Consider the following 27,966-nt stretch of genomic DNA (forward strand, 5'->3'; position numbering starts at 1 on the left):
TTATTTTCCCTATAATAGGACCAGGTACTTTTCCTCCTCACCTTTGTATCGTTTCTCGTTTACAAACAACACAGTAATCCGTAAATGTCTTCTTATATAAACATGTAATCTCTTGTAATTCATAAAATTGTTTGTTTTTTAATTTATTCTTTACAACGAATTAAAGTATATACTTCAACAATTATTATATTCTAAAGAGATTGACATTGACTCGTTGAAGAGGTGATATTATACCAAAAAATTTTTTAACAGCGTGCATAGCCTTGAGATACCGGAAGATTTGTCTGGACCTCTCGTAGAGTGTTAAAATTCCAATATAATTAACCAAACATAATTAATGGTCGGAAGAAACTCATGGAGATCTGGTTCTTTTATGATTTATTCAATAAGGTTATATTATATGATAATTATTAAGAAGACCTTGGAAAGTCAGAAGCCGGTTGTCATTGTTACTAATGTGGATATAGAGAAGCACGCTTTATTTTAGAAGTTAACTACTTAGAAGTAGGTGTATAGTTTGATCTGTAACTAATGTCATTTATGAGAAAATTTACGTAGTAAGTGTATAATTTATTTTCGAAGAGGAAAATGTAATTAATATTTATTACATGCACTTTAGCCGTAACCAAAATTAGTAAATTTCATAAAAGTTTTCTAAATTATTAATTAGACTGTATTAGACCGAAAGTATAAATTATATTAAAAAAAAGAAAATAAAAATTACTTAGAAATTCTAATAGAGAAAGGATTAGCCTGACTGAAACTAGTTTACCTATTCTATGGCAAAATACTGTGCTTACATTTGGATTAACACACTGTACATGGCAACTAAGATACACCCTACTCCAATGGATTTTCATCTTCTACCATAGCTTAAAAAGATGAATAATTATCTCGTCTAACCGATACACCAAGTCTACATAACAAATGACATAACAAAATCCAAAATCTCGCATCTACTAACTTTCAGGTTATATTAATTATATTAAGAGACAAAAGTAGAATTGGTAGCAAAAAGGATTACTAACAGATAACCACACTGTTATACTAGTAGAAATATTTATCTACGATACTGAAGAAATTCTGAAAGAACGACTAATATTTGTTTTCATTCCAATGCCCAATAAATCCAGTGCCAAGAACTGTGAAGAATATACAATTATCAGATTGATGAAGTATGTTTTAAAAGTTTTCTTGCGGCTGATACATGAACATTATTTACAAAAAACTAGACGATAGAATAACAAAAAACCAAGAGAGATTTAGGAAAGGCTTTTGCATTAAAGAGGCATTATTTACTATAAAACAATCATGGTGTCGTGATGTCAACTGTGACGTTTTAAATTTCTAGTTAACTTGGAGAATGCCTTCGACTACAGAAGGCTTAAAACATATTACGGAACATAGACATAGATGAGCAGCATGTGAGAATCATTGTCAATTTATGATTGGCTGATATCAGAAAGCCATAATAGAAGTAGACCAACATAAATCTAAAGAGATATCATTTAATATGTGCTCAGAAGCGATCTTCAAATGACAGTAAAAGACGTAAATGAGGGCAATTATGATAGGGGATAATTATGAATGCAATTGAAAAAAGAGATGCTAGCTTTAAGATGTAATCGAAAATTGTAGAAAATATCATGGGCACAACCCGCAACCAACACGGAAACCTTACGAAAGTAAAAAAAAAAACTCACCACCACGAAGCAGTGGGACAGCTTGGAGCTGGGCGTTTTGAGCTTGCAGTCATCTACTCAAGTTATGTGGAATGAGAATAGAGTAGTCTACTTTTGGTTCTTACAATAGTAACCTTTACAGTTAATCGAAGCCTATCAGTATAAAGTAAAATATTGGTATAAAAAAAATCCTAAAACCCTGTCTTGAAGGTATGCATGGTACATGCATGGTATGCATGCACTAGAAATATTTCAGTTTATATTTCTTACAATAATATATATCACTCCATATCCATCACAGCACGAAATCTCAGAATCAATGCCATGAAAGAGGATATCGCTAACTAAAATCAAAGATATGCTCAAAAACTGAGTAAACATCTCAATATTCTGGTCCAGAACTTACAGCAGGTAGACAATGGTGACTCAAGCGAAACCATAACTGTTTTTTAAATGAGATTTTAGCTAATACATCACCGAATCATAATTAATGCTGTTGCCAGTATTACGAATATACGGGAAATGTCATGACATGTCCCTTCAGATAATTTAGTTTTTTATAATTATAAACGCTTTTGAACACTAGAAAGTCGGAGGGGCCAATTTGGCCCCTGTTGCGATTTGAAGTTATTGTAGTTCTTTTATTTGACACAATAATAATTTGATATTTTATGACTTTTAATATTTTGATACAAAGTCTTATTTAACGCAAAAAAATATTGTTTACTAAATTTATTAAATGGATTTTCTAACAAATCTACCATAGAAGTCTGAAGGGGCCAAACTGGCCCTGTATTAATTATTATCGTTTTCTCGGAAATTTGACGATTTCTTTTAACTTTCTGTCGGAAAGATAAAATTATGTTTATGTACGTTTATTCCTAGAAGGTATTTTGTTACATACTGTTTGTTCCTTGAAAGTATTTTGTTTATTGAGCGGTTTATTAGGTTCTGCTGACTCTCGTTTCTAGAATATTGAAACATTCGTTCAATTGTCAAAATTCAAGACGACTGTAAAGATGTCTCGTCGTGGACTATCAGAGCTTGAACTTCTTGAAGAAATAGGAAAAATACAAGAAGATGTTTCGGGAGGTGCATCTGAATTTGCAGAAAATAATGAGTCAGACGATGAACAATACGTACCACCACAAAATAATGATTCAAGTGACTCTGATGCTTCAGAGCAGTTAGAAAGTTTTATTGTACAAGACTCACCAATTTATGTAAACACTGCTTCTACAACTCAACAGCACGAGTCAGCTAATTTTATTGTGAATCCAAGTGCATCTAAGCCTTGTCACAAGAGAAAAAAAGGTCAACAAGGAAAAACTATTTCAATCGGAGACACCGAACAATCGAAAGACGGAACAACGTGGAAAGTTATTGATTCTGGATCAGTACCTGGTAAGATTATGATTTTTAGTATCTTCATATCCATTGAATGTTTACTCATTACAGGACGCCGCGCTCAGCACAATATTTATCGAGAGGAATCAGGTCCTACATCGTATGCAAAAAGGAACATGAGGAACAATTGTGTGGTAAGTGCTTGGCATCTAATAATCAACGACAGCATGTTACGTCATATAAAAGAATGCACTATTGCAGAAGCACATCGATGTTTGAAAAATGACACATGGACTATAACTTTGGAAGAACTGGAGGCTGCCCTTGCTATTATGTACGCAAAAGGAGTCTACGGCGCCAAAAATTTCCCAACCAACAGCTTGTGGTCAACAGTATGGGGTCCTCAGTTTTTTAGGCAAACTATGCCAAGAGACAGATTCAAGGATATTATAAAATATCTCAGATTTGACATAAAGCAAACGAGATCTGAACGATTGAAAACCGACAAATTTGCTCTAGCCTTTGCGGTTTGGAATGGATTTATAGAAAATAGTGGTGCATGTTACAAACCGGGAATAAACCTTACTGTGGACGAACAACTACTACCTTCTAAAGCCAGATGCCCGTTCACACAGTACATATCAAATAAGCCGGATAAGTTTGGCATAAAATTTTGTTTTTTGACATGCGTGGAATCAAAATATATTGTAAATGGTTACCCTTATACTGGCACTCATTATCTACGCAAGAAAGATACAAGTGTTGGTGAACATGTTGTTTTGCGGTTAATGGAAAATCAACTGGGAAAGGGCAAAAATGTTACGACAGATAACTACTTTACATCGTTAAAATTGGCCAAGGCATTGCAAAGAAAATCAACAAGTCTTGTGGTACTTTGAATCGCAACAGAAAGGAAGTTCCTCTAAGCGTAAAGAGTAAAAATGGAGAATTATATGTTACCCATATATTCCGACGAAAAGATAACACTTACTGCATACCAAGGAAAGAGTCACAAAAATGTGCTTTTGTTAAGCTCATTACATCAATCAGTGGATGTTGCTGTCGATGTAAAAAAACTTCCTCAAACAGTAAGTTTTTATAATAAAACAAAATACGGGGTTGATGTAGTGGACCAAATGGCGCGTCTTTTTACTACAAAAGTTGCTTCAAGACGATGGCCAATGCACGTGTTTTATAACATTCTTGACTTAGGAGCAATAAATGCATGGATTATTTATAAAGAAGTTACTGGAAGTAAAATCAGTCGTCGTAAGTTTATTCTTCAGCTGTGTGAAGAATCACGGGCTCCATACCTTGCCTCCCGAAATCTGGTACTATACCCAGCACCACCGGATTTGCCAACCACCAGCACTGTTACTAGCCAAAAAGAAAAAAATGTCAGTTAAAAATGTTTTGTAAAGGAAATCATACTTCCAATGAGTGCCACGACTGTAACAAGGCAATGTGTGGCAAATGCCAAAAACTGCAAACTGTATGGTGTTCCAAATGTTTAAAATGAAACTAAAAAATTAAATCAAATTCTATCGTCAAGAGTTTATTTAATTTCTTAAAACTGTTTATTATTATTTTTGTTTATTCCCAAATAAATAGTTAATTCTAAACTTGGTTTTTATTGATTTAGGAACTTGGGGCCAAAATGATCCCTTCGGGCTTTCTAGGTAGGTATGCTAAGCCCGAATGCATTACAGATTAAAAACCGAACAATTAAAAACAAATCTTCTAAAGTTTGGATTATTTTAAACAACATAAAGCATAAAAAATACGGAAATTTTCATATTTCTCTAGTCAATCAAAGTTTTATACAATACGAACTAGTTCTCAGTTATGACATAACTTTCATGTTGACATAACCATTCAATGTAGCATTTTTTTAAAGGAAAAGTTACTGGCAACTATCTCATGAAGATATGGTAATAAATAAACAGTAATAATTCTGGTCAAGGTTTGTTTTGTTTGTAAATTAGTTTCTTTGTTTAATTACCTGTCTGAGCGCGTCTCTACAGTACATTTTTAAATGTAATATCGTGTTAGACTGGAATTTCTATTATATTCATGTTTATTACAATTCGAATAAAACGTTGCGCCCGCATTTGTAATAGGTCTTGTTATTATACAAACCATCCTTTTGTAACAAATGAAATACTTCATTTTAATAGTACTTATTTTGCTGACAAGAATTACAGTATTTTAATATGCTATATTAAACCGGTTGTATAACTTGCTACTCCACAATTTAACTTTTACTTTTTCCAATTTAATTTTGGTAGAAAATTAATCAATACATACATATATACTTAATATTTTGTAGTAATTTAGCAGGTATGCGGTCTTTTGTATATTTGTAAATAAAGCTTGTTTTTTTCTTTACATCTTTATATTTCGCTAATTATTTGTTATCTTTATAGGAGAAAAAAATTAAGAGTATTTTAACATTTCCATGTTTAAAACAGTACTGTTTTAAATATGGAAATGTTAAAATACTCCGAATTCTTTTCTCTAAGAGAAGACTTACAAGAAAGTAATATACCAAATAAAATTATAAGAATGATAGAAATAACAATGCGAGATTCCCAAGCAACAATAGACACCGGAAAAGAAAGAATAAAAATAATAAAAATAAAAAATGGAGTAAGATAAGAATGCTATTTCAACGTTACTATTTATTCTACCACTAGACAACAGATAGTCGCAACAGATAAAAGGGCATTAAAGAAAACTTTCTAAGAAATAGAAAACGAAGCCAAACTAAGAGGACTGGAAATAAATGAAAATAAAACAAATTACATGAACGTAAGCAAGAAAAAGAAGACACAAATGACAGAACTGATAATAGATGCACACAGTTTCGAGGAGGTTGAAACATTCAACAAACAGTACAAATATTTGGGAGTACTAGTCAACAGAAGAAATGAAAGTGTAGGTGTAAAAAGAAGAACACAAGCGGGAAATACTTAGTTTTCATATTTATATATTATTTTTCCAAAAAATATTTTAAAAAATACCGTAAATATCTTTACATTTTTTTTTGTCAAAACTGGCTATTTTCTGATCTTTATTTCTTTTTTATTTCATACGTTTGGCTTCTTCCCTGTCTTCTCTTCTGTCTTCCCCTGTGATTAATCACTTTTGGTAAGCTCTCCTCTATTCTTTTATTTGGTTTTCTATCTTTATTGTCTACCAATATGCTTTTTTTGTTTTTACAATATGTATCTGGTCATTTCTTCCAATGGTGTCTTCGACTTCTAGGTGTATTTGGGTTTCATGGTTTCATATCATTCTTCATTTGTATTTTTTGCTAATTAGTTTAATTAGCTTTAATTAGTTAATTGAACAACCAATATTATTTTAAAACACTTAAGTGTTTTAATTAGAATTTTATCTCGTTTTATATCAGAAATTTAGAAAAACTTTAAAAGTTATGTAAGAGACACTAGTTTTCCGAAATCGGTAGAGCTTTCAATTTTATTCTAAAGATATTGGATTTTTGTTAAAAAAATATATATGAGGTAGCCACAGAATATATTTACGTCTTCTTTATTTAAATTATTAAAGTAACCTGAATAATTATTTTACATAATATCTATTGGAGGTAGTAAAGTAAAATTGACTAAAAAATAATATCTTTTTTGCAGAGATGTTCGACTTTTTGTGCTGTGACGTTAAGTCTGTTTATAGGAGCAACTATTTTAAGTAAGTAAAAATCATTTTTAGTTTATTTGAGTGATCTATTATTGTTATCTGAATTACCACACAAAAAACATATATTTTAGCTTTACAACAATAATACATACAAGCTTTATATTTCTTTTTCAATCAGAAACAATTTGGAACTAATCTTACAGCAATTTTGCGGCTAATACAAAGGTTCTAATTTTATTAATAGACCATAGAGGTAACGCTTTTTCCGAGACTTTGATACAGGTGTCGAACAATTCGTTTTGATAAATTTGGTGATAAAAATATGTAATAAACCAAATATGCAATAGACTAAACGTCATTGTTACTTGTATACAAAATACAAACAATCTAAGATTGCTATTTGAGTTTAAATACTAAACTTGAAGTCTGGTAAATTATATGGAAAAGTGACATAGGTTTACGGAAAAAGTATAGAAAATCGTTTAAAATAAGAGTTTGTAAAGTTATTTTTGTAAATTGGTTGCTTAATGATTGTAAAAATAGCTTCAAATTTCGATTTTTTGAAAATTAATAAAAAACTTGTCCAAAAATACCCAAAAAACTTTAATTTTGCATCAGATTGGGATAATATCACTAATATTCAGCTATAAAATTTCAAGAAGTTTTAATTAACAGTTATTAACATTAAAATTGTTCATCTCGAAAAACTTTTATCTACAACGTTACTATGCGTAGACTATTGGACCTATATAAATACAGTATTGCCCAAAATAAACAGTAGTGAACTTGTAATTATTTTATTGTTTTAAAAAATACATATTATTGACAGTTTATAACATGTTCTAAATGAAAAAGTGAAACTGGAACAAACCATGAAGTGGAAATATCTTAATGGCTTGGCCATCGGAAGTTGTCTTTCCCCCTTTTTAGCTGACCTCTTCATGAATCATCTAGAATCCACTCAAATCATGACTAACAATACAATTCTACACTGGTTTCGTTACGTTGATAATTGCTTAGTGTTCATTAGAGGTAACTCAAATACAGCTTCTTCCTTACTAAATACTATCAATAATATTCACCCCAATATTAAATTCACTATGGAATTAGAATCCAACTTCTCCATCAATTTCTTGGACCTCTCCATCAATAGAATTAATAATGTCTTTGATTATAGCATCTACAGAAAATTCACACAAACAGATCATGTCATACATTTCAATTCTAACCATCCCATTTGACACAAATTATCTGCATTCAACAGTTTCATTCATCGGTTAGAAACCATCCCATTATCCAACATTAACTACAACCAAGAACTAAACATTATCAAACAGATTGCTTTCAATAATGGCTACAACCCTGATATCATCCATAAACTCATTTATAAAAACAAACGTAAATTGCTTTAACAATCAGCTTACCCTAACATTACTTCAGATTCCTAATCTTACTTCTCATTACCATTTCACTGTCCAACACTCTCCGAATCAATCAAAAACACTATCCTGAATTGTGTTGAAAATATATAATAAGATTTACTTTAAAGTTAACAATAAATTGAGTAGATCATTATGCAATAGTAAGGACTCTATTGACTTCAGCAAACGAAGTGGAGTTTATAAACTTTAATGTTCTGACTGTGATGCCACTTATATTGGTAGAACTTGTAGATCTCTAGTAACCAGGGCCATGGAACATTCTAAGTTAGAGAACACTTCTTCTTTTTCCCATCATCTTAAATATCACAATCACACAATCAAGGTACCAGATGATATTTCTCTTCTTCATAACATCCCAGGTAAAGATTATCTCAAACTTGACTTTTTTGAGGATTTCGAAATAGTCAAGGAAAAGAAAAACAGTCCCAATTGTGTTAATCGTCACACCAGCATCAACAGAGACTTTGTCCCACTTCATCGACAATTATTCTCCTGATCTAACTTTCTGTCTTTTAACTACACATCCAGTTTTACTTACTTCTACATTTCTTTCTATTTTCCCATAGCTTAATATCACCTTATATATTCCGCCATACTTAACTCTATTCTTGTCACCATTAAAACACTAACATCCCCCTTTTCCAATATCCAACTTCCCATCCTCTCCAATAACTACTATCTAACTAATCACACAGGTTTTCTTATAAATACTCACTTTACATCTACCAATCTCTTATCACAATCAGTTTTAGTATCCCCAGCTTACATCTTTACATTCATCTCCTATTTCCTTTTCTTTCTTTTTCTTTTATTTCTTTTTCCTCAATTCATCTTCCATAAATTTCAAACCAACTTCTGTCTATACTTACTTCATACAAAGAAACAATTAGGAAATAACATTCTTTTCATCGCCTTTAAAATGATTTATTAATTTCAACTACCTAACTTAAATTTTGCCTTACCTTGGTATACCAAATTTATTTTACATCACAGTCACTCACTGTTTTACATTTTCCCAATTTTTTAAAATACCAAAAATTGCTATTGATCCTACTACACACAAAACACAATTCTTCACTAAAAACTGCCTATTCACAAACTTAAGCACAAGTACTTTTGCTCCTACTACATCATTCCACTTGACATTGACGGGTACTAACTGATTTTTCATACCATCTTTTTATCAGTTAGCCCAAGACTCCAGCACAGATCAGAGGTAATGTAAGTCGATAAAACCTCACCAACTAAAGGGGGTCATGTAAGATGCCCCCATTTTCAGTTTTTAATAATCAACAAGTTAACAGTCTATTGCATTTACCTTTATAAATACCATGAGGATTTTTTAATACGGATGTCCTTCCAATGTTTTTATGTGGCCATACAATGTTTTTAACAACTTTTTATGTAAGTAGTAAAAAACCAACGTGTTGTTTCTATATATTTAAATTTTAACTTACTTGTTTTTTAATATTGGTATTTTTACTATCTCTTTTAGTAAACTGATGATGGAATGATTTAATTCCGAAAAGATCTTCTTTAAAATAAAAATTTTAAGCTTTTAATAAGCATTTTTTATACCTTAATACACACGAACACCACGTGCTTTATGTTCTAAATGAGCTACTCCGCTCTTAAGACAGACTTTATGCCGATATTCCAGATTTCTCGTAACGTTATGGAATAAAGGTTGTCTCAAGTCCGCGAAGAAGGCTCTAACGGCATCCCTTAACTCATTGATGGTTTGTGGCGCCCGTTTAAAAATGGCAGTTTTAGCCATTTCCCAAATGTCTTCGTCTGAAGATGTTAAGTCTGGAGAATGTGCAGAATATGGGAAGTCAGTAAATCGTGAAATGAATTTGTTTGGAAAATGTCCCTGAAGCAATTGACTAACTTGCGACAGCAGTATGGCAAGTTGCCCTATCCTGCTGGAAAAATTGGTCTCAAAATGAAAAATTACGTGCACGACAAAATTGACGTAGATCAGGGATAAAGCGTGTTAAAATGTGTATGTATATCTGCTGATTAAGTGTGACTTGCCTACCATTTTCTTTGATAAAGTATGGACCAATGATTCCATGTTCCGGAACTGCACACCAGACACTCATTTTTGTGCTATGTAAAGGAACTTCTTAAACTTCATCTGGTCTGGCAAAGCCCAGAAATCGATTTGTGCTACGATTTACATGGCCTGACAAATGAAGGTATGCTTCGTCTGAAAACTATAAATTTTTCAAAAATTCAGGATTTTCATACTGTAATACAAGAATTCTGTCACAATATTCCACTCTACTGTGATAATCCCTAGGATGTAATTATTGATGTACCTGAATCACATACGAAAATGCACCCAGCTCCTTCAGGATTCTCAGCAAGGAAGTTCGTTTTAAGCCAAGATGCAACGCTGTTCTTGTCTGGCTGGCTTTCAGATTTTCTGTATTTCTAAACTTTTTAACAATTTTCAAAACTACAGCCTTACTTGGAGAACGTTTATTAAACCGGTGTGTAAATTTATCACACACGTATTGGAGACTTGCACTATTACGTCGGCCGATTCCGTATGAGCGAAAATAATGCTCCACAAGAAACATTTTCTTCTCTGTACTTAACACCATTTTTAACAATTAGGCCTTAATAATTAATTGTTTAAGGATTACTTGACAGGTCTATACTAGTTAATTTGAATATGACAGCGCGCACAAAAAGACATCTTTGTTTTAGTTTGAGTACTGTTTATTTTGGGCAATACTGTATGTAAGCATCAAATTGAAGAGAGAGGCTTATACGATTAAATTAAATCATTTAACGTGAAAAGTTTATATTAAACATTGTAAAATAGGTTTACAAAACTACTACGATTTTAAACTCATAAACATTTAAAATAACTCAGACGCATCAGCATGTAGGAAGTTAACTTTTTTTATTCGAAATATTGGCATCTTTATTTGTATCATCAATTTAACAAAAATACAATAAAAAATTTTCCAATAAAATCCTTTATAAAAAGGTATATAAAAAACCCCGTCGGGCTATGTTAAAAAGACAAAACGTTTTCGGAATAAGTATTCCATCATCAGTGTCAATATATTACATGAATGTAGCCACTAAATATGAGGGTAAAAACCCTTTAAAAATTAATATGTGAAGTGTAGTTTACATTATGTCGTGTTTACAAATAGGATGGTAAAGTTACCGTTGGATTGGTAACATGGCGACATATGACTCTACATTAAGTTGCAAGTCCTGAGACGGTATGTCTACGAGGACTTTATTAAAGCAACTAAATAAATTAGTTACTAAATAAATAGTAGAAAAGGTTATGACCTGATATATAACAAATTTATCCGTACATCAAATTTATTTATCTTTATACAAACAAATCTATACGTCATACTGTTTCTTGAATATCTATTTTTAATGAAGGTGGTTTAAAGAAAATATGGCCATGACTTCTGAAAGAAGCAGAATTGAGAATTATAAAAAATGAAAAGCAGTAAAGCAGCTGGAATAGATGGAATAACAGTGAAACTCCTTAAATACGTTGGCAAAAAAACCTGGAAAATCTTAAGATCGAGATGCATACCAGCCCACTGAAATACAGTAAACATAATTCTCGTTCATAAGAAAGGTAGCAAAGCGGATATCAAAAATTACAGACCTATAAGTCTACTTCCAATCATATACAAAATATTCACAAAAATTATCAACAACACATTAACAAATGCATTATCTGCTGCAAAGCTAAGAGAGCAAGCTGGCTCCAGAAGTAGTTTTACTACCATGGATTTCCACACGCTTTGAGAACTAATGAGTAAAGTTAAAAAATATGAAATACTACTAGCATTAACCTTCATAGATTTCGAGAAGGCTTTTAATTCTTTATATCAAAAGGCAGTAATAGAAGCTTTGACCAACCAAATCATTGACAAACCATACATAGAAACTTTAAATATATACAGACAAGCAAAGTCAAAGATAAAAATTTATGGAAATACTCCAGAATATCTCACTACCAAAGACTATCTAAGATTTGCAGACGACATCGTTCTTATTGCTAATAATCTTACAGAACTACAACTTATAAGCGACCTAAATGCAGCTAGCAATGAAGTTGGCCTAAAAATGAACTTGACAAAAATAAAAATCATGTACAACGAGCTAGTGGATGTCCAAGATTTAATAATAAACAACACGGCACTTGATAATAATGATTGATAATGAAACTGGCTTGGGCATCTTTTGCTTGAAATCCAGATATATTAAACTCGAAGATACCAATCCACCTGAAGGAAAAAGCATTCGATCAGTGTATACTACCAATCATGACATAAGACTAAGAAATTTGGACACTAAATAAAGAGGTAATATCAAAACTCAAAGTTACTCAAAGGTCAATGGAGCGATGCATGCTAGGAGTAATAAATGGAGATCGAAAAAGAATAAAATGAATCAGACAGAAAACGGAAGTTGCGGATGTAATCCACAGAATTAAATCTTTAAAATGGCCGTAGAAGGACATTTAGCAAGAAGAACTGACAATAGGTGGTCCACTAGAATTACATTGTGGAATCCAAAAGGTCTCAAGAGACCAAGAATATGTCCAAATTCAAGATGATGGGACTATGACATAAGGAAACACACCGGTACAACATGGCACAGAAAAGCGAATTTTAGTCAATCGTGGGCAGAACTGAAGAATGACTATGTAAGGGAGGACCATAATCTGTAGAATATGCTGAGAATGATGATATATATATATATATATATAATGAACCAGAAGTATTTGCTGACAACGTAAGTAAGTAAACGTTAAATAGTGGGTTTGCAGCAATAAAAAATGAAACGTGTACTCTTTTAAATTTTTGTTCCAAGCTTTCGGACATTGGTTATGTCCTTCATGTTTCATTTTTTATTGCTGCAAACCCACTATTTAACGTTTACTTATATATTATATATATATATATATATATATATATATATATATATATATATATATATATATATATATATATATATATATATAATTGTAATTTCATTAATGTACACAAATTTTAATGCTTATAACATACTTTTACATACATACATTGTATTTCATTTTTCAATACCGACCGCGAAATTTTTGACGAGCTCTTTGACATTTAGTAAATCCATGCGACACGGCGAATTTATAGTATTACAATGTAATATTGAAAGTGTAAACTATTCAGTGAATGCAGCTGTATGTTTATAATATATGCAATAAGGTATTAAAATTGAAAATTTAATTAAAATGATGACATTAATTTTCGTTTATTAGAAAAGGCAATGTTATGAGTTTTATAAATTTCAAGCTATAGATTAAGTTTTTGAAATAGTAAAATTGAGAGAGTGCAAATCGTTTCGCTTTTAAACTTTTCATTTTTAGAGCCTCTGGGACGACTCATTTTTAAAGGAATCGTTTTAAATTTTTGTAAAACTTGAATTTTCTTCTTTTAAATGGTATTTTTTAAATTTCTTAATCATTATAAACAAATCCCCGGTGAATTTTTAAACGGCTAACTGGGGTTCTAAGTGTACTGAGATATTGTATTTTTTTTTTCGTATAGAAAGGCCTACATTTCGAAGAAAAGAATTATGTTCCTGTATGTGATGCGTTTAAATTTTTACAAGCTTAAAATCTCAAACCTATTTTACAATATTTAACAAACTTTTTATTCGTTAACTGATTTAATTTGATAATACAAGCCTTTCTCTTCAATTTAATGTTTTCAGAATTCATGTAGGCACAATACCACAAACCATTTAGATTTAGCAATAAACAATAAGTGAAATTTCTTGAAATTTTTACAGCTGAATATTTGTGATATTGTCCCCATTCTCACGCGAAATTAAAGTTTTTTGTGCATTTTTAAAAAGTCTTTAATTTGCAAAAATTATGCAAAAAAGATGCAAAAACGCAAAAAATTTTGCAATGATTAAGCAAAAAATTAAGAAAAATCAGTTCACAAACTCTCATTTTAATGAATTTTTTAAACTTTTTCAGTAAAATTGTGTCAATTTTTCATATAATTTACCGGTTTTTACATTAAGTATTTAAAATTAAATAGCGATCTTACAGTGTTTATATATTTTTTATAAGTAAAAAATGACTTAACCTGTTGCATATTACATATTGTTGTCAGTAATTTTCTCAAAAGCAGTTGTTAGATAGCTGTATTAACTAGTGTCACAAAAACGTTGTTCCGCTTATTTATGTGATCTGGGTATATTTGTTTACGAAAAATCGCTGTTTTCAGTAACCAAGTAAACAAGTTTTTAGACATATTTTTCAACGCTAAATTTGGTTAACTAAGTGAGCCCTCTTTAAAAGAAATATAAAATAAAATATTCGTTTTCATTTTAAAGCAAATCACAAGTTCTATGAAATAATGCTTTATTTAAAATAAAATAAGAGTTTTATTTTTATTCTTTACAGCTAAACTAATATATTTTTTAATTCTTTTTTTATTCGGCAATCTGTCAAAAAATGCTATAATTACAATGCCAATAAGCGTTTTTGGTGGCAAGGATATGACACGTAGACGTTATTTCATTAGGCACTCTATTTTATAATGTAGATTTTGCTAATTACATGAGGTTACTTCTAACATTTGCAATATGCATGATACATACAATACAAGTTTACATTATGTCTAATTACTAAAATAATTACTATTTAAATGGGAATAAGCCACAATTAAAAGTTAAATTACGTTTATTGACATTTCAATTTCCACTTCGGAAATCGTTTTCAAAATACAAACATTAGTAAATTAAACAAATTTTTGTTTTTCTGTTATTTAGTGAAAAATTCTTCTAATAATTTAATTTTATCTGACTCATTTATATTGACAATTCAGACATACATTATACATTTTAAAGTAGACGACTTTAAAATGATATTGCCAATATTGTTGAGTTGCGCTCCTGGGACGACTTTACTTAAAAGGTAGTTCATTCGAATACATGAAATCAACTTTAACTTGAGTATATTCATCAGAAAATAATACTATCCCGACATGGTAAGTATTTGGTCGTGCATTTAGTTTACCTTCAATAAACACCAAATTCTGATTTTATATGTTTGTTATTTAAAGAACTTAAATGATGTATGCTCTATATGTTACTGACTTACTAATAATGGTATTTTCCTTTTAATAACTTCCTCTTTCAATATGGGTAACCAGATCCTACTACATTCTGCCGAGGAATTTGCGACGCAATTGGACTCATTTAGCATAATTAGAGTTGCTTCTTTGATTTTTTTTTTACCATCAGTTTCTTTTAGGACTATATTTGAATCATTCCATTGAATCCTATGTTTATTATCTCATACGTGTTTACATATTTGAGATCTATCAAATTCTCTATTTTTAATATAAGATTGATGTTTACTTATTCTAACTTTTAATGGCCTTGATGTTTCACCTAAATAAAACTGATCGTATTCACAAGGTATTTTATAAATTCAATTCTTTGTCATTTCGTGTTCATTGTTAGGTTTGGTTTTGGACAAAATAGATCTCAACGTGTTTGTTGTTTTGAATGTTGTTGAAATGTTGAATTTATTTCCTATCCTTTTAAGATTTTTCTGATAATCCTTTTATGTATTGTATTGTTATTCTCCTCGTATTATTCCTTGTGTATGCTGTAGGATATCGTTCCAAGTTGTTCTGTTCTATTCGATCGATTGTTGAAAACTCCCCATTTATAAACGATAAAGGATAATCATTTTTTAATAAAGCAGATGTTAACAAATGTTTTTCCTCCAAGAATGAATTTTCGTTAGAACAAGTAATTTTGGCTCTATTATATAAGGATTTAATGATTCCTTTTTACTATTAATATTGTAATTTGATTTGAAATTTAAATATCTGTTTGTGTGTGTTGGTTTTCTATACACCTGAGTCTCATATCCAGTCTCGTTCTTAGAGATTAAAACATCCAGGAAAGGTAGTGTGTTATTATATTCCTTTTCCATGGTAAATGTTATTGCCTCTTCTTTATCGTTTATATCATTTAGGAATGTGTCCAACAACTCTGATCCATGAGGCCATATTGAGAATACATTATCTACATATCTCCACCATATTGTGGGTTTTAAATTTTGTTTAGAAATAATATTTCTTTCAAAATCTTCCATAAATATATCGGCTAATAATGAAGATAAACTAGAGCCTATTGCTAGACCAAAATTTTGTTTATAGAATTCATTATTTAGTTGAAAATATGTATTATCAGTACATAATGTTAATAACTCCATTATAGCTGATATGTTTAGTTTTCTTCTAGTTGTCAATGTACCATCATTCTCTAATTTTGTCTTGACTATATTTAAAGTCTTATCTAATGGCACATTCGTAAATAAACTATTTATGTCAAAACTTAGCAAAGTATTATTTGAATTAAATTCAATATTTAATAATTTATTTAAATAATGTTGTGTATTTTTTATAAATGTGTCATTTTTCTTTGCAATTGGTTTTAAAATATTTAATAAAAATGTTGATATAGTATATTTGAAGAATAAGCTGGAGTAAATTCTCAGAATACTCATTTTCGAACCTCGAAATACATAGGCGTGCACATCTTCTAACTAAAACGTAATCTTAAAAGAAAAGTTTGCGTTAAATTTATTTGGATATTTAGAACAAAGAAATTAATCCAATCCAATACTGGTTTAAAATAAAAAGATACACATAAAAAGAATAAAAATTCTATTATTTGTGAAACATACAGTTAATATAAAATAATAAAATACAATAAATTATACTGAAACGTAAAATACATACACAAAAACTGTAAGTTTTTATATATTCCTATTAATAAATAATAATATTCTTAATAGTAATAATATTGGAAATAAGAATGAAAATTATGGTGCAATAAAAAATAAATAAAAAATAAACAATGAAGTTGACGGTAATTAGTTCAAATGTAAAATAAACTTCTGAGCTACAGTTTAAAGTTAAGCTTCCCCATATTCTGTTTCAGACGAAGTGTTATCCGATCCGGAATGAATTATTATAGGTTCTATACTGCTATCTATTATATGATCAAGCTTCCACATATTGTTCTCAATATCCATAACATAATCCATGTTCAGTCGTTACTTCGGATATTGATTTATGAAAAAGAATAGTAACATCTGACAATTTAAAAGTTGTATTATTTCGAGCAACGTTACCTTTAGCTTCGGCCAATACTAATTCTGTCGCATTTAGCTCGCAATGATACGGTGGTAGGCGAAGGATTTCAATTCCTCGTTTTTTGGCTATCTCCTAAATGACATATAGTTTATAATTTTGTTTATTAATTTCAGCAAGCTCTAATAATTCTGCTTTTGTCATTGTATCGTCAAAGATTAAATTCTTAGAAGTTGCAATTTCATCTTTCATCCATTGAGTAGTTGGTAAACGTTCAACTAATCTAGAGTGGTAACTTGCATTGTCCATCAAAATAACTGAATTTTTAGGTATGAATTCAATCATCTGTTCGAAATATTCTTCAAACACGTCTCCGTTCATCTCTTCGGGATAACCACTGGTCTTTTTTGATTCGAATAAAAGTAAACCCTCCTTAAGAAATCCATTCATACTACCTATATGAGTAACAATTAATCGTCGACCTTTACCTGTTGGTTCCTTGAAACTAGTGGAATATCCTTTCAGAAATGCTTGTCGACATGTTTTTATAGTTTTGTCTTTCCAAACTCTCCCTACAGTATGCCCTTCATTAACCCACGTTTCATCTAAACAATAAATATTCTTATTTTCTGTCCTCATTTTTTATATTTTTCTGAGGTAGTCTCGTCTCCAACACACAATTTCTTCGGACTCGATAAGCATTGACTGTCTGCCCAATTTTTCATACTTAAAGTTTAACTCATGCAAAACTTTCCAAAGTTTGTCTCTACTTATTATGGGTAAATCGGGATCGTCGGTAATGGCTTGTAAAACTTTATCTAAAGTTGGTATTTGTTTGTTAAAAAAAATGAGCGGACCATTCTACGAATTGCATTTTTGAAAAATTCATTCACATTCACTTTCGACAATTTTGGTCTTTCTGGTGTCGGTTTGGGTGGCGTTATACCATCTGATTTTTCCTCTTTTAAAATTTTATATACAGTTGATTTTGAATATCCCATTACTTTAGACGAAATTTCAACTATACTATCAACAGTACTGGAAGGATTCTGTTGCTTAAAATAATTGCAGACATTAAGGATAACACTCTTTTCGTTAAGTGATAAATGATTCAACTTTAATTTTTTAACTGGTGTATAATCACACGTTAATTCCATATTATATAAACTCACTATTCACTCTTGCAAAAAACAACTGTGTCAGATCTCTTCGCTCGCTTATAATCGACTAAACAAAAATTTTCTGATATTAATGAATGACTATTTAAAGACCATTAACCATTTTATTAATAATTGGTTTTCCAAACAAAATCGAAATTTATACTATTTAAGAAAGCGTTCACCTTTATCAGAAACCATCTTTCGCTAATCGACTTTTTCTATCTAAACTATCAAAAGACCATTAACTAAATACCTATGTATTTTAAGAGTTTCTTTATTTCTTGTTATTTAATGGGTCATTATCATAACGACAAAAATAACCATAAATAACGTTACTCAAATAAACAGATTTATATTATTATAATATGCTTTGAAAATGGTTTAAATATCTAACAAACCGAAATAAATAATGTACAGTTCTAACAATATCAGGTATTTAAACTTTACGATAGTCCATGTAACATGGAAACATTTCTATTTAAATAGTCAAACCCAACGTAAAATAAGCTAAAATATTGACGTTGTACGAAAAGCACACGTACTAAAATATGCTTAACAATTTAGTTTTTTTTTCTGAGAATTTACTCCAGCTTATTCTTCAAATATACTATAGTTCACTACAAGGAGAGTTCATGGTACTACAAATGGGTCTAAGTGGTATATTCGTTTTATAAACTTTCGGAACTCCATAAAAATGAGGGGTCTTACTATAATGAGGTGTAATTAATCTTCTCTGATAACTTGTTAAACAATCTTTAAACTTAAATAAAGTTCTAGAACTTTATTCAAGTCTGGAACACCTGGAAATATAAAAACGGTATATAATGATGGACAGGAATAAGTTCAATTTTGTTACTCGGGGGTTATCGAGGTCGCTGAACACAAATATGATATCGACGGTAGTCCCCGAGTTACGTGGTGCCCAGAGTGGGCATCGTCTTCTGGAGTGATATCTTCATTTCATTCTAAATCAGTCGACACTCATTACTAGGAGGTTTTTCAGGTCGCTGAATACGTCGTCGCTAAGCAAAGACTTTCGATTGACTTCGAATGAAAATATAACAATAGTTAAGCAAGTATTATTTTTAAATATTAATAAACGTTTTGTTGTTAATTCTGTGAATAAAATCTGGCATACAGTAGTACCTACTTAAAAATTGTATTAGAGATTTCAATGCTCAGTCACAACAGAAACCTGAAACCAGAATATAGTGTCCGTCGCGCGTCGGCAAAAATGGTGATGATAGTAATACCGATTTAAATGTAGACGATAGTTAAGTTTAAAATTATTTTTTTTTATTTTTTCACTATGTTAAATATATTATTTTAATATAAAAAGCTTACATATATAACTTGTATATATTTTTTTTACTTTGTGAGATTGTCGTAATTTTGATAAAATGTATCAGTATATAAGTCCGACCCTGTATACAACTATACCTAGAAGATTAAATCGAAAATATCTTCTAACGAACAGTACATGAAATTTTGATATTTATTTTGGCAACAAATATGAGGAATTTAAAATATGCCCAAAAAAACGCTGAATTTAAACATTCACATCACAACCGATCGCACTTCACGGGAACTACTTCCACGAAGACGGTTTTAAATGGTATTTATAGCTAAAGTTATGTCGTTTCGAAAAACGTACATGTGTAATTAAAACGAAGCAATTTTAAACGATATAGATCGTGATCAATGTGAAACTCATCGTTTTTTAGACATATTTCAAATGCCTCACATTTGTTGCCAAAACTCAAAATCGAAAATTCAGGCCATATGTGTTAAAGATTAAGCTCTAATAACGAGAATTCCATAGTGACCGGTCAATAGAAGTAATAAATTTTATTGATCTCATATGAATCGTAAAACATTGTAAAAATCGCTAAACGTTTAATTAGTTAACACCTTTATAGAAATTAACTTAATTTGCGGCAAAATGCAAAAATTGCATACGAAAGTTGCTGTCTTTACCTTTAAACGCATTTTGATTTTTGTTGATAGGACACTATGATGGAAAGATATCGAGCTTTTACAGTTGAGTTAAAACAAATTTTATTTAAAATTTATTTCACGCAAATTACTGGTCGCTTCTGACGTTATTTCTAAGAGAACGGTTCATTCTACAGCAAAACTGCGAATAAACATTTTTGTTTAAAATTATCTTTACATTACTAGCTACATTTATTATTTAAAACATGTTTTTCTATGGAGTACAGATTCTTGGTAAATCGATTTTTTCCGTTTTTTTTTTCGTTTTTGTTCCCTACAAAGTAGGGTTTTTAGAGGAATCAGGAGGATAAACTTGGTAAACTTTTTTGCATATTTTTTGTGGTCTCGAAATTAACATTCTCAACAAATCATTCGTATGATTTTTAAAGGTTCACTGGCATTTTCGTTTTTCACGACTGGAGTACTAACAGTATAATGAGAGTCGTTGACCATTTTTCTAGTCTGTTAAATTTCACGCTTCACGTTTCGTAATTATATTTGATGTATGGGTGTGAGCTATTTAATTTTATATGAAATTTGAACCTTTCTGGATTACGGTCTCATGCATATCGTTTAATTACAAGTGATATGGTTTTCAAGGCTTTGTATATAAATTCATGATATTTAGGTATACAATTCGGAATCGACTGTCTACATTAAAGTCTACAATACTGTCTATTGAAGTGAGGCATAGAAATGTATATACGTTATATCTCATAGAATAAAATCGGGTCTGAATAAAGGAATTATAACTAAAATAAATAAACATTGAAAATAAAAAATAAAGATTAAATAGGATATTTAGTTGATTAAAGAGTTGAATGAAAACTTTATTTCTTGGAAATAAATTCTTAGAAAGCACAGATTAAAGGAAAAATCTGGATTTTGATTTCGTCAATAGAAATCTTCGGATTTGTACTTTCGTGATTGAAAAACCATCAAATTACCTTTATGGTTTATTTTACAATTTATTTATTTATTTAAATAATACATATTAGGCATGCGCGTGAAAAGTGCATAAAAATTAAAAAAAGAAACGTCGAAATTCATAAACTAGAACCAGAGACCAGTTAACAGATCTTTTCCCCTCCAACGCTCCTGCAAGTTTTAATGCCTGCCCATTTTAAGGACCACATTTTGAAGCTTTGAAGCTTTGGACATTAAAACTTTAAAGTATATCCTTATATATATATATATATATATATATATATATATATATATATATATATATATATATATATATATATATATATATATATATATATATATATATATATATGACGTTTATATATATATATATATATATATATATATATATATATATACGACAAACGTCATATATATATATATATATATATATATATATATATAAAGTATACCCAAATTATGCAAATTAGATATCTTAATGCAATGCAATAATCTTGCAATGGAAGCCATCGAAGTTCCACGAAAATTAATAAACGCGGTAAAAGCACTCTACAAGAATAACGAAGTAGCTATCAAAACGGACAATAGAATATGCAGTCCATTTAAGACGACAAAGGGACTACTACAGGGCTGCTCCACAACCCCCACCCTTTTCAAAATATTCCTGGAAAAAACCCTGAAACCATGGAAAAGAAAGTGCGAAGGAATGGGTATACCAGTAAGGAACGAATATCTATATACGCTAAGTTTTGCCGACGACCAAATAGTGATCGCCCAAGACGAGGATGACCTCAGTTTTATGATGAGAAAACTGGAACAGGAATATACAAAGAATGGGATGGAAATAAACCTAAAGAAAACTGAATACCTAACAACGGAGAATACAGAAATAAAACAGCTGGAAATAGACGAAGGTAAACAAATCAAAGGAACAGACAAGTATAAGTATTTAGGCTTTATAATATCAAACAAAGGAACAACGAAGGAAGATATAAAAAATAGACTAGGACAAACAAGAGACTGCATACGAAAATTGAACCCGGTACTATGAGATAAGAACATCAGTCTGAAAATACTTCTTTCTGTTGCATCAAATAGAACAGTTCTCAAACCTTTTGTAAAATCCTCGTAGTGTCAAAGTGTTTATATTTGATGCACTGTTATAAAGGTTTCTTACAGAAGATCATTTTTCACAAGTCTTTCTTGTGGCTTTCACTTTCCTCGGCCGACAATTCCTATAGTTCTAATGACTTTAACTTGTGAGCTACCTGCGTCTAACCTTGCCAACTTGACCTTTTACATTATTTCTTCAGTATATACTTTATGTATGTACCCCAACAATGAATTGAATTTTTCACTGATAATTATTTAGAAAATGTAATACTTACTATTTAAATGGGAATAAGCCACAATTAAAGGTTAAAGCACGTTTATTGACGTTTCAATTTCCACTTCGGAAATCGTTCTCAAAATACAAACATTAGTTTATTATATTTATTAGTTTTTATTTATACTAATGTTTGTATTTTGAGAACGATTTTCGAAGTGGAAATTGAAACGTCAATAAACGTACTTTAACCTTTAATTGTGGCTTATTCCCATTTAAATAGTAATTACTTTATAATGCCACAAGAACATAGCTTCAGAACAATATGTAATACTTGATTTAATACATCTTTGTAAGGTATAATATATTCATATATATATATATATATATATATATATATATATATATATATATATATGAATATATATATATATATATATATATATATATATATATATATTATAAAAAACGATATACAAAGCTTTTACTGAAATTTTATAATATTTTCTTCTCGTTTTAGTAACATTATATGGATCAGCGTGGCATATATCAAAATCTCAAATAGTCAGCACTTATCAAGCATTCTCCCAAGAAAAGGTGACAGCTGACATCGGAGTGTATGTAGGATTAAATCATGTAAATATTACTTTACAAGGTAAGTTTAAAGCGTATTTTCGACTTGTTTCATAAGTTATTAGTTTCCAACCTTCTTCCTATTCAAATAGTTTAATTAAGTGTACAACTTTTCTAACAAATATAGTATACGTTAAAAATGCGCAATAAATAACTAGTGTAATACCGTATGATACAAGTTTCATCAAACTTTACAAAAGAAGACTAACATAAGCAAAAAACAGAAACCTAATCGCGGATAATGGAGTAGAAGAGAGCTAATTAAAAATAAAAATGTCCATTCTAAGCGCTACAAAGGAATCTCTCGGTAAAAAGACAGTTAATAGGCTTAAGAAGTTTCAGAATAAAACGCCATGGTTGTATCCATGTTATATGTTATAACAAAGTAAAAGAAATATGCAAAGGAAAAGAAACATATCTGGAATGCATCAATAATAAGACACCACATGCATATGATAACTATAAGAGAATTCACAATGAGACACATATTTTTGTTATAATAACCAAAAACAACCACTGGAAACGCTTCTCAAAAGATCTGAAACATGGCTTCTACGGATTACAATAGGAAATATGGAGATTTATAAGAGGAGAGGGAGAAGAAATAAGAGACATAGTAAAATTAAAAGTCGTAAACACAAATAAGTGAATACATTTCTTGAAGACTGTACTCAGAAGACTAACCGACCCCAGCAGAAACAAAAACATCGGAAATTAAAACTCTAGAATAAACTTAAATAAGCACAGTGGAAGTGAAGAAATCTCAAAGAAAATTAAAAAAGAGAAAAGCTGCAGACATGGATGGAATAACAAATAAACTATTAAAATGTTGCGGAATATTGATAAGAGATCAACTAGCACAGTGTGACGGCTAGTTCTGTTAAACATCAGAATAGTAAAACACAAGTTTATTATAAATAAAAATATATTCAAAATAAATAACAAAATTAAATAACTTGTATATAATATGTACAGAGTGTCCCAAATTGGTATGCTTTGTAGGGTGTACCGAAAACTAGAGGAGATAGAAAAAAGTAGTTGAGATGTCATGACTTTTTTTTTTATTAAAGTAACGGTTGTCTAATTGAATCATCAATAGCTCCCAACATTAGCGAGATACAGGGCGATTATTGAAAAAAATCGAAAACGAAAAGGTTAAATATCTTCTTTATTCAGATACATTTTAAAAAACTTATTAAAACTTTTGATAGATATATTATGGAAGAGTTGAGTGGCTTACAGAAATTTTTTAAGGGGATCTCACTAGAAAATATAATATCAACTAATGTTTTTTTTTTGTATGGGACACCTTATATATTTTGACATTTTTCGTTTACATTTTTAATTGTCTTTCGGCTGATAGGACATATTATATATCTATTTTAAGTCATTGGAGCTACTCTGCAATTACATTATTACAAATACAAAAAACAACATTAATAAAAAACGGAACAACTTGAATTCATTTTACAAAAATTTAAAAATTATAATAAATGTTCAAATGCCACCTTTTAGTTATAATAATAATTGACACCTTTTTATTATATATCTTACACAATTAAGTATATGCATTTGCTTTATTTTACAGGAGTATATGGATACTTTGTAATAATCCTTCCTTAGTATTAAAGGCAGTTTTATAAATATTGTTTTTTAAAAATTACCAAATAAAAAAATTAGAATTATTTAGTTCTGGTGAACAAGGAGCACACGTTCCAATCCACTGATTATAAAATTTTTCAGTTAAATAATTTCCAACGATTTCGGCATTAAGGGCAGATGCTCCTTGTTGAAATAAAAAAAATTGAAATAAAAATAAAAATCATCAATTTAATGAGAAATATTTCTCATCAAAAATGTTCAAACCATTTATCGTCAAATAGGTATATGATAAACTAATTTATTATGCTTGACAAAACACTAACTTAAAATCAAATCTCCCTTACCTACAGATACACTGAACTAAGGACTTGAGTCATTCCAGTATAGTTCTTCATTGTGTCATTTAAATATTCCTGCACTAGATATGCGAGCTTCGTCGCTAAATATTACCTTAACTATTACCTATTAGAGAAAAAAGAACACAATAATATTATATCGAATAAAAAATTATAAATGGAAACGCAAAAGATAATAAAATAAAGTGTGTTCTATTTCGTGACAATTTTATTTGTAATATAAAATTAATACCTTTAAATGAATAATTCACTTTGAACCAACAATAAGCAATTACTATTTTAATGGGAATAAATCAAAATTGAAGGTTAAAGTAAGTTTATTGACGTTTCAATTTTCAATTCGGAAATCGTTCTCAACAATAAGCAGTTAAGCATTTACTTTACTTTAAAGTTAGGTAGGTGATTTTATTTTTGCTAAATAAAACTGTCAAGGGATTAGTATCCTCATAATAAAATGTTAAAATATTGTACCGTTTTTAAATAAAACGGGCGATTGTAATTTATATAAATATATTTATTTATAAGTTCACGGCACGAAAATATCTTATCGACTAACTTAGCTAATGTCGGAGCTACTTATATGTACAAGTTATTAAATACTAGAATATTCTGGAATAGTCCACCTCTATTTTTCTCGTTAAAAGCGCACCGAAGACGGGCGGTATTGAAGTGCCAACACTTGAATATTCTAGATTTATCCTTCTAAGAATTGTAACACGCACTACGCATCGAAGATGGGTTATTTCGTTACACTGCTCCCCTCTTAGATCTGAGCGTCTCGATCAGCAACTCTAGATCTACGCCCAGGATGGCGGAATCTACAGAACTCTCCAGCTCTGCATGAACCCCTTAAGAAGAAATAACAGTCTACTGACTTTGAAGGACACGATCTTATCGGGTTAATGCAACACACAGTAATTCGTACGCCGGTTTCTCGGAACATCACTTGAAGCATGCTTCTGACAATCTTCCAATCCAGTTTATCTAGCGCATGGCCTATCTTGGATAAGGCCAAATACTTGATGCCATAATTGCACACGATTTTCTTCAAATTAATTAGTTAGAGCACGCCGTATATCCTCGTAGCTTGCTCTGTCTGTATACGACTTCCTAGTCACCATATACAGCAAAGATCGAGAACCATCTTCTAATCTCAGTACTCTTCCAACTTTAGGCTGCCGATTTTTTAACTCGTCCACACGACCGAACTTCTTATAAAATACGGATGAGATTCCTTTAGTCATCTCAAGATCTTGGGCAACACAGTGGGCCAGAGAGATGTTATGCGGAACACTAAAAAGATCCTGCTGAACTTCTGTGGTCACACCGAATCTAGCACTATTTCTTTCCGCGTAATTTGACATAAATTCATTAAAGCTTGCTCGCCGGTCATCTTTGATCTCATGTTGAAGGGTTCGTGCTATTCGGTATATTACGTCATTTATTCTATTTTTAATTTCATACGGACCTTCCCATTGTCTTAGGAGTTTAGGAGACAAGCCTCGACGACGTTGTGGATTATAAAGCCAAACAAGATCACCTACTTCATAGCTTTCATTCTTGCATCGAGAATCATATTGATCTTTCATTCAGTCACTCGCTAACTGGATGTGTTGTCGGGCAAGTTCATGAATGTTGTTCATTCTTAACTTCAGGCGGTCGACATAATCTTCGCTTGCAACATGTTCTTCGGAAGGTCTGCTGCCAAACTTTAGGTCGCAGGGAAAACGAACTTCACGACCTAACATCAGGCAAGTTGGAGTCTGGGCTGTAGTTTCATTCACGGCCGAACGGTAGGCTATTAGGAATAAAGGAATGTGCTGGTCCCAATCTCTTTGACGTTCTGATACAACTTTGGACAGGTGTTTACCCATCGTTTGGTTCATCCTCTCGACTATTCCATCTGATTGAGGATGCAGGGGTGTCGTTCCGGTCTTATTGACACCAATCAATTTACAAACGTTTTGGAAAAGGGTTGACTCAAAGTTTCGCCCTTGGTCGGAGTGGATCTTCAAGGTAACACCAAATTGGCTAAAAAATTCGTTAGCCAGTACCTCTGCAACGGTAGCAGCTTCTTGATTTGGTATCGCATATGCCTCAGTAAAATAATCCATGGCTATCAGTATATATTTATTTCCATCATTTGTCTCTGGAAGTGGACCTGAAATGTCGATTGTTACTCTTTTCATAGGACTGCCAACATTGTACTGTTTCATGGGTGCCCTCTTTTTACCAACTGGACCATTACTGGTTTCACACAGTTCACATTTCCGGTACCATCTTCTTACATCATTTTTACAGTTCACCACATAGAACCATTCTCGAACCTTTTGCAGAGTCTTCGTAATACCAAAGTGTCCGCCTGATGCACCGTCATGCAACTGACGCAATTCATCTGACACTTTACTTTTAGGTACAATCAACTGAAGCTTAGATTCTGTACAATCATCGTTCTCAAAGGTTCTATACAGAAGATCATCTTTTAGCACTAGGCAATTCCATTGACTCCAGTAACACTTGACTTCTGGAATACATGCACTAATGTCTTGCCAAGTAGGTCTTTCATTTCGATGCATTCAATCCAATACTCTTTTAATACATGGATCATCTGCTTGAGTGTTTTGTAGCTGTTGAGGCTGCATTGATCATTATTGACGGTGGTCCGTCTCACGGG

The 27,966-nt window shown here is 30.9% G+C and overlaps 1 protein-coding gene across 3 annotated transcripts in view; it reads left to right on the plus strand.

Moving 5' to 3' along the window:
- Positions 1-27,966, plus strand: part of LOC140443526 (dual oxidase maturation factor 1-like) — a 297,352-nt gene that overhangs the window by 226,846 nt on the left and 42,540 nt on the right. For all 3 annotated transcript variants that reach the window (XM_072534840.1, XM_072534839.1, XM_072534841.1), the window contains exons 3-4: positions 6,683-6,740; positions 23,222-23,356. In XM_072534840.1, the coding sequence (XP_072390941.1) occupies positions 6,683-6,740; positions 23,222-23,356 (193 nt within the window). The remainder of the gene's footprint in view (positions 1-6,682; positions 6,741-23,221; positions 23,357-27,966) is intronic.

This window comes from Diabrotica undecimpunctata, chromosome 6 (assembly GCF_040954645.1).
Source record: "Diabrotica undecimpunctata isolate CICGRU chromosome 6, icDiaUnde3, whole genome shotgun sequence".
NCBI classification, from domain to species: Eukaryota; Metazoa; Arthropoda; class Insecta; order Coleoptera; family Chrysomelidae; genus Diabrotica; species Diabrotica undecimpunctata.